Raw genomic sequence first — 8,944 nt, 5'->3', positions numbered from 1 at the left:
CCTTGCAGCTTCATCTGGGTAACTTTGCTTGTGTGATGCCATCACTTTTTCAGCACACTAATATTTCTTTTTTAGTGCAGGAAACTGATCGTCAGTGATGAGACAATAACAGTGGATGTAATGTGTTTTTTTGGGGTTATGTCACACAAATATTCATCCCTTCGAGACAATATTTTGTAGATGGATCGAAAGGCGAATTCAGTTTTTGCGTACACCAGTCTGCTGTGGTCCTCGTGACATAAATATCTTCATCCCAACATGTCGCTGCTGTTGGCACGGCCCCCTTTGCTGACATCCGCGTGCAGCCCATAATTTGTGACTGCGCTGACTGTACACATCGACTGCATGCTCCACAAGAATGTGGGATCAAGTACGCATGGTGGAACACCAGACTGACGCCGACCCTCATTTTAGTATGAATTTAACGCAACTCTCAGCGGACATGGAACGTGTAAAGTGTGGTCAACCCTTTCGCCAGCAGTTAGAGCTTGAATCTGTATGAATAGGTAAATTATATACTGTTTTGGTGACAATAAATTGTTTAGGTAATTTCCTCTGGAGTTTCCTGGACACATTTCCACATCTCCAGCTTAGTTAGCAGCTGACTGACATTTAGTAGGCATTTTACCAACCAACATTTATCCTGCTGATCTCTTTAGTACCAGACTGTCTGTACAGGAAAAATGTACGAGAATTAATCAGAAGTAAAAGCTACAATTATTCTCTCGTCCTTTGTAAACTTTTCAACTGCTGATATCCTTTTACAAATTTTGATTGGATTGATGCCTGGAATATGATTGGATGAGAATATTAATGGTTTGACCTCAGATGGTTGTCCTCCAGGATTTAGCTGCAGTCTGCTGCTACATGAGAAGCATTTACAAGTGAAGCTGCTTCCACCTTATTTCATGCTGAAAATAGTTTTTGCTGATGTGTTACAACAAACTGCATTAAATGTGTGTGAAGCCATATAATGGCTTTATTCAATAAGCCATGTTGAATAAATATGGCTTGCCTTACACCATGTCTAACGCCCAGTAAGTTAAGCAATTAGGTGTTTTAGAATTTTAACTAAATGCTCATGTTTTTATTAACGTGAATTATATGGGTAATTTTAAAGAAACAAATTGGATGAAAACCTTCAAGAAGCTATTACACTGGTTCTGTGATCTGTTTTGACGGAAATTGGAGGTGGAGTAACAGACATTTAACTCATGAAACCCTAAACTGTTACATCTTTTCTTTTTGAAGTGTTTGGTTTGTGTTCAATAACTTCAGGGAATTCAGAACTGTGATAGTTGCTCTATAGTTTGTCATAGGAGTATGTGTAGAAAAGCTTCTCTTCAGATACACAGATCTACACAAATAAACAGTCATGCCTCAGTTCTGTTTTTAAAAACAAGATGCAGTGCAAGCGATCTTTAATACAGGCAGGTTAAAACAACAGAACAAAACTCAGAACATCTGGATAGATCAAGTGTTTTAATAAAGTTACACTGCTGAGAACACATTTGCACCCTTCCATTGAAACCTGTGGAGTGCAGAACTCTTGCTCATGGCGGACCCGCCCTCAAACACTGGAACTAAACAAATAACAAATCCTTGACATTAACATGGCAGGCAGAAGTTAATGTGTGTTTGGTGCAGTGACAGTGGCACAGGTTGAAGGTGGTGATGAAAAAGTTCAACACGACCAACATGTTTAGGATCTGTTTGTTTATGACTCGATGGAGATGTGTGGTGAGAGGTAGGTCGTTGTCATCTTAACCAACCACAAGCAGGAGAAACTAATAAGCTTGTACAGGTTTAACAGGTATATATTCAACTAACAAACATAACAAAAACTTCTCTGACAAAAAGGTGGCTCTAAAAGATAGAACGAACATTCGGGGTAAACTTTAGTTGCATTTATTCCACATGTGGATTCAGTGAAACGTTGTCACGAATACCACTGTTTGAAGAATAAACCCTTTCAATCTGAATTAAATGTGTTTGATACAAACAAATAGAAATAAACCACCTCTCTGGACGACAGGAACAATGACAGGAAGCCACTTTTATCACAACTATAATTCAGAACATTGTTTACATGAGGCTTTTGCAATTAAACTATCAAATTGCCAGGGGAATTTTATACCAAGTCTTTCAAACAGTTTTAAATAAAAGTGCTTAAAACTGATCAGATTCAATATTTTGGTATTAGAATTGACTGCACACTAAAAACTTAGTGCGAGGGGTTGAATAAACATTTGCCCCAGCTTTGGACCTCAGTTGTAAGTCAATCCATCCGGGAAAAAAATGATTTGATGATCTGGGCTTTTATGTTCATACGTAAGCAACCACAAAAAACTGTAGTACAGCACTGAGGAGTATGACGCCACTGCAGAGGACAAGACGAGCAACAGAGACAGACTTGTTATCACACCAAGTCAGACCAGTCGACCATCAGCTGACGGATTAAACACTGAGCGAACCCACAACACTGCCAAACAAAGCGTCAGACTGTCTTGAAAGAAGCCAGTGCAATGACACCAAGCTAAAGCACAGGAGCTGCTGTAGAGGCTGAGATACTAAATATGTATCCGACCAGACCTACGTCACTGAGGTTATGTCTTCACCACTGTCGGTCTTGGTTTATTTGTTTGTAAGCAAGATTACACACAAATAACAGATTTTCGTGGAACAATGTGATATGGGTCAGGGAAGAAATCCTCTTCAATATTCAGGCAGAGGCAGGAAGTGACGTATTAATTCTGTTGCTGGGATCACAATTGTCATTACAACACAAAGCTCTCATCACCTCAAACTCTCTTGACATCTCTGTCTGTCACCGCTTTTTCACTTGGAGGTATTATTTATCTTTGTTTTTTATTTTTTGCGTCTGTCGCACACTAGAAGAGTCATTTGGGGGCGTATCTTTAATAAGAGGGCCGATGGGAGGGAGTGGGATGTATAGATTAATTTTTTTCCCAAAGTGTAGCTTCTGCCTGCTAGCTTTTCCAGGATTACCAACCCTATCTTTAAGGGTACTGTTGGGTCTTGGCTATTCTAGTTTCCTGATTCAACAGTTGGAAGCAAGATGAACTAAAAACTTTAACAAAAAAAAAAAAAAAAACTGAGGGGGAAGTGCTGACAGTTACAACAAGGTCTCTCCACATGCCACGAGAAGTATACCTGACAGGTTGACTGTAGGGTAGAGCACAGATGACTGCTGCCACAGTCTGTTCACTACACAGCATGTCCATTCAGGATGCATTACTAACCACACTCGTCCCTTGCTTTCTCCTTAGATGTCTTAGCAGTGCTTCTTCAGCAGAATGTGTTGCTGAGACACACTGTAGGTTGACATTTACCCCACAGTGACAAGAGAAGGGTTGCGCTCAGCAAAACAAGTGCATCGGGGAGAAGTTGCCCCTAGTCTATCGCTGCTACCGACTTAAGTTAGTAACACTCATCACTAGTTGTTTTGGAAGGAGCAACTTCACCCCCTGCAGTGCAAGGGAGGGTCATAGCAGGAAAGAATTTGGGGACACAATACGTCTGCTCAGTTCAGGGTCTGAATGGTTTCCAGCAGCCCCGGTTTGAGAAGGGAGGTGCTCTTTCCACCTGCAGCTGCGATATCTGCCTGCACGGCTGCATCCCAGGAGAAGGTGAGTAGAGCTGCAGGGACCTTAGACACAACATACAGACATGAATATTAACTGACTGCAGCAAAGTGCTAATACAGGATTGTGTAAAATATGGCACTTCGGTATGCTTTTGCTTATGTTTATTCAAAGTTCAGTGAAGATTGACTCAGTACGCAGATCCCTGAACAGCAGAATCAGTTGCCGTTGTTGTGAACGCACTGTTGTCGTGATCACATCACTTACATTGATGAGTCCCAGCCGCCGCTGCTAAAGAGCTGGACGCTTGTTTATTCATATTGAACATATCCAGTGTCCAAATTGATTTAGAAATGTATATGTAACTATATCGATAAAAGACAAAAACTATTTATTGTCGACCTCATTTGTTCCTACAGAGGACATAAATCTTGCATTAAATTATACACTTCCATTAAAAAAGGCTCAATAATTTCCTTCAGCAGCTACTGCATTTTTTGGGGACTGTTTTCGGGGCTGGATTAATGAACACCAGGTTGATACATGACAACAAATCTGATCTAGATTCAAAGTAGGCCAGTACCATGAGATGCAGCTGGTTGCAACTCACCAAGTTATGTTCTGCGAGCGCCACTTCCTCTGCCTCTTGTAGTTTGAGACCTCCAGGTGCAATGAGCTCAAAGGGCTGCCAGCCGTCCACCAGGGACTCCCGAACAAACCCAAACAACACAGACAGACGGTCCCACGCATAAAATATGCCTGTGGTCACAAATCATTCACTGACTCATTATTTACAACCAGGCACATCACAAAAAAAAAACATTTTATACGTTTTTGACAATGACAACTTTAACAAAACTTTTTTATTCATGAATGTTGGTATGTAAAAATAGGAGGGGGTTCTTACCCTGCAGCAGGTTTCCATCAGGCAGTCTGATCCTGAGCAGGGTGTAGTTGTATTTCCTTCTCTCCCTCTGCTCCTCTCTCTCCCTCATGGCTTTTGTGCGCATCATGGCGTTCTTCTCCACCAAATCACTCCTGAAAAAACACACATAAAACCAGCTGGTCAGTGAGTGCAGGTTCTCTGATGGACAAACACAGTCCACAGTCGTGGGACAGGTATGAGATGCACGTTAGTATTTTCTGTGGCTAGAGCATCACAACCATAACTTCACCAATCCACAAATTGACTGTAAATGTTTAATGTTAGCTAAACAACCCATTTTAATTTGAACTTTATATAAGGAACAATATAGTTTCCTTTAGCTGCTTATTTTAAATGCATAAGGCTTGGGTCTGGTTTGGGCAAACACAGAATGCCTGTCGGGTTATGGGCGGGCTTGGTTAGTTTTCTCATGGGCTTGGGTCGGATTTGGACAGAAAAATGCAACCTGAGTCACTCTCTATTCCTTACAATTGTAAGTAACTTCTTGCCCGTCTCCTGCAGCTTGATGTCTAACACTCGATTAAAAGACAGTATGTCTGCACAGTGATCCGACGACTTCGAAGGTCATGTAGTGTGAACTTGTTTTTTGACTGCAGCTTCTATTACCAAGAGGTCTGTACCTCTGCTGTTGCTCTCTCTTGAGCTCCTCTGCTGTCAGGTTGTAAAATTCTGATGGCAGATCGAAGCGTTGGGCGTTGGGAGAGGGTCTGAAAGCTTGGGGCTGTCTGTCCAGCTGAGCTCTGACTGGCTCGCCTCTCTGGAGTCGATCCCTTCTCTCCTTCATCAATTCCAGGGCATCAGGACTCTGCTCTGGCAACACCAGGAACTCCTCTTCCTCCTCTGATCTCCAGCAAACGTGAGCACAAGTGAAAAGATGTAATGACTAATTATATTCATCACGTCGTGATGTTGACTGTGACATGAAAGTGAAAAACCATTGGACAGTGCACAGGAAACATTCATCAGGAGTAATTTACCTTGACCCTCTATAGGAAGCATGATACTTGTGAAGCCCAGGGCCTCCAGGAACTCTCGGGTGCCCTCCAAAGAACGCACTTTCTCCTTAAAGAAAACAACAGGATGAATGACATTCATGAAATCAGTTCTGAGCCAACAAAGAAAAATGGCAATGAGTCTAGTTTCTTCCACACCTGGAACACCTTGTTGCTGAGTTTAATCTTCCTGTATTTCTCCTCTGTGGGACACTTGCATATATTATCCACATACCTGATGATGAAGCAACAAAGAAAAATGAAAAATAATTCTTTGACTGATGGAAGTGTAAAAAAAACAGTTCCAAACTGAGGTCAAAGTCAGCCCTAACTGAAAGGAACATTTCCTCTATCATTAGTATTGTTATCAATCATTGCAGAGTGTCTTACTTGCTTATGATGTCCACAGCAGCTTTCACCTTCTCTTTGTCTTTGTTAAATGTGTGGACCATCATGACAGAGGCCTCAACTGCATCCTCCTCAAACCGCTAACAGTGAACATACAGGTCATGTTTTACTAACAGGATTAACTGAGACATAATCTCACTGCAAACACATTCTTATTTGAGCATAAACAAGAACAAGTGATGTATATCATTGAAACGTACCATAAAAATGGCCTCCTTAATGTGTACTTCCCTCTCACGCTTAGTTAAAGTGGCTCCAGTTAGTGGACAGGTGAAATACACACCTGACACAGAGAGACAGGTGGGATCTTTCACTGGCACTTTGGATCCCTGGAAAGAAATTAGTAATTTCAACAGTGTTGTCACACTAAATGCTGAGCAAAACATCATATTAATCGTATAACTTCAGCAAGCTTCATTTAGCCTGACAAATCACTGCAGTGCATACCTCTGCTGTCGCTGCTTTATCCTTCTCAGTCAGTGCCACCGCCTCTGCCTCCAGTTCTCTTTTAACTATGATCAAAAGCAGAAAACCATGCAGTTATATGTCTTTTCTAGAGACCAGTGTATATGCTTTTGTTACAATAATTACTTGAACACATAATAAGAATTGTGGCAGTCATCCAAACACAGTCAAAGCTCCTTCATATGAACTTTAAACTTGAAAAAATAATTACTATGCTCTGCTTCCAAGAATTTCACATGTAATATTTAACACTAGCAGAGGTTCCTACCAACAGCGAGTTAAACTTCATACAAAAAACAGACTAAAGTCTTCCGAGTCGATCTATGTGAGGAGCTTAATTACAATTTTACAGACTCCGGGACAATAGGTTATTTTCATCATATTTTGACCTTTTAAACAATTTCCATGTTTCCATTACTAAAGCTGTTTTCAGACAGGACCTCCGGATGATTTCAGGAGTTCAGTGCACGTCTGGAAGCAGCTCAAATGACTTCAATGAAGCAACATATTCCAACAGCCAACAAAAGACAGAAATGGTGAGGTTAGGAGAGCGGTGAAAATCAGCTCAGTTGGGTTTCAGACACCATCCTGAGTGTGAATTGTTGTGATGCCAGGGCTGCACAATGTCAAACAATACCTTCAATTTCACAGGATTTCTACACAACTTTTTTTTTTAAATATATCAAGTCTCTAGAAATTAGAGAAACTAAAAAAGTAAAATAACTGCCGACATTTGCAGTGACATTTTCAATCAACAATAAGAAACCGTTTTCGCCCTCTTTCTTTTCTCTTTCCTATATTTACGTTAAAGGGATAGTTCAGCCCAAAATGAAAATTCACTCAGTATCTATTAATATATGCTACTGATTACTTAACTGTACTGTTTAGCTGATTGTCTGTAACACTCATAAATTAGGTTTTTTTTTTAAAGAGAGGGCTGCACCGTGTCTCACCCTGGTTCCTGATGTGGTCCTGAGAGGTGTGGACCTTGGGCCGGGGCTGCTGTTCAATCCTGGCCAGAGCCGCGGCCCCGGCCCGCTGGGCCCCCTCACTGGCAGCATGGCGGTTGTGTTTGGCCCCGGAGCTGCTCTGCACCGCCTCGGGCTTGGTGCTGTGGGCGAGGAGGGCAGAGGAGGGCAGAGGAGGGTGGCGATTGTCAAACCTCAGCTGACCCGTGGTGTTTCACAAGCTAACGACCACATTAGCAGTGATGCGTCACGATGCCGCAATGAGCAGCTCAGTCATGTGTTGTTTACCCAACGTTGCGGCTAAATGTGACTTTACTTCACCTATTGACTGAGTAAGCTTGTTGAGGGATTACCTGTTAGCCGCCCTGACATTAGATGCAGAGTGTTATATAATATGGTTGCTAACGCGTAGCAGAAGGTAAAATTGACCATCTACCAAGTGAAGATCGCTGGTCAGCATATCTCTACTTAGCTTCTCATGCAGCTCAGCAATCATTAAAAACCAGCAGCTAACTACCAGCTGACCTACTGTAGCAGACGTTAGCCAGCTAGCTGTGTTGGCTAGCTGTTGTTAGCGCTTTGGCAGCTGAGAAAAGTTCGCTACTCGCCTGGTGGCAGGGGCTGTTAACTTCTTTCCGGGCCCCGCTGTTTTAAACTTAATGTCCTTCTTGAAGTCATCGAATAACTTCTTCATCTCCTTGGGCAGTTGGTGAAGGTGTGGCCGCAGAAGCAGAGCAGCTAGCTAACGTTAGCCCGGAGGAGGACGACCCAAACAAACTGTACTCGAGGGAAAACCCGGCTCCTTGTCGCCGCCAAGTGGCGGAGCTGAACACTGACGAATTCAATGGACGCGAGTAACTGATGCTTGTGTTCGACAATGGTGGAAGAAGTATTCAAATGCTCCACCACAAATAAAAGTCCTGCATTCAACTTAAGTAGAAATATGCATGTATCAGCAGAATATACTTAAAGTGTGTAAACTAATAGTACTTACAGTGCAGTTCAATGTTTTTCTATCCTATCTGACATGTTTGGATAAATATTGTAGTGCAATAATGTGTACTAGTGCAGAGTCTGTTCTAAACCTGCCTGTTCTCTTGTCCTGTGTTGATGTTCAGGAGCTACTTCACAATTATACCTTGTCATTAGTGAGTCCTCCTCAAACACTTCTACAATATACTGCCACTTGTTATCGTTTGTGCGCTGGACGTTGTTTGCAGAGCTTTTTGTAAACAGTCTGTGGTGAAGAGTGAAGTTAGAAAACTTTTTGTTTATCCTACCTAGTTTATCTGCAGTTAAGATTTTATAGTAAAACTTTTGCATTAAATGAAACAGAATTAGCTTTTTTACTTTTAAAGTGTGTGGTTTATTTATAAGTTTGCATAGTTTACTTAACTGCTGTTATTTGTTTACATTGCATGTTGGCTATTTCAGAGGTCTGTTCAGCAATCAACACATTCACATATCACATGTCCAAATCGCACCAAATTCAACGCTGAACTTGACCGGACCATTAAGAATACACACACAAAGTGTGAAGTAGATGAGATAAACGGTAAA

General features: G+C 41.7%; 1 protein-coding gene and 1 long non-coding RNA gene across 2 annotated transcripts; one reads left to right on the top strand and one right to left on the bottom strand.

Moving 5' to 3' along the window:
* Positions 1–1,395: 1,395 nt before the first annotated feature.
* On the bottom strand, positions 1,396–8,253 carry ubxn6 (UBX domain protein 6). Its single transcript, XM_034584210.1, has 11 exons — positions 7,993–8,253; positions 7,370–7,527; positions 6,399–6,463; positions 6,152–6,280; positions 5,934–6,031; positions 5,703–5,778; positions 5,529–5,613; positions 5,172–5,391; positions 4,513–4,643; positions 4,216–4,364; positions 1,396–3,670 (listed from the first exon to the last, which is right to left on the bottom strand). The coding sequence occupies exons 1-11, from the start codon at positions 8,076–8,078 to the stop codon at positions 3,545–3,547; spliced, it is 1,323 nt and encodes a 440-aa protein (XP_034440101.1). The 5' UTR covers positions 8,079–8,253; the 3' UTR covers positions 1,396–3,544.
* LOC117760851 lies at positions 7,547–8,611 on the top strand. The gene is made up of 2 exons (XR_004613739.1): positions 7,547–7,716; positions 8,091–8,611. It is a non-coding gene; the product is annotated as an uncharacterized LOC117760851 (long non-coding RNA).
* Positions 8,612–8,944: the final 333 nt, after the last annotated feature.

Source organism: Hippoglossus hippoglossus, chromosome 4 (assembly GCF_009819705.1).
Source record: "Hippoglossus hippoglossus isolate fHipHip1 chromosome 4, fHipHip1.pri, whole genome shotgun sequence".
NCBI lineage: Eukaryota > Metazoa > Chordata > Actinopteri > Pleuronectiformes > Pleuronectidae > Hippoglossus > Hippoglossus hippoglossus.
Note: the sequence above shows the minus strand (reverse complement) of the source record. Positions and strands in the feature narration are given on the sequence as shown.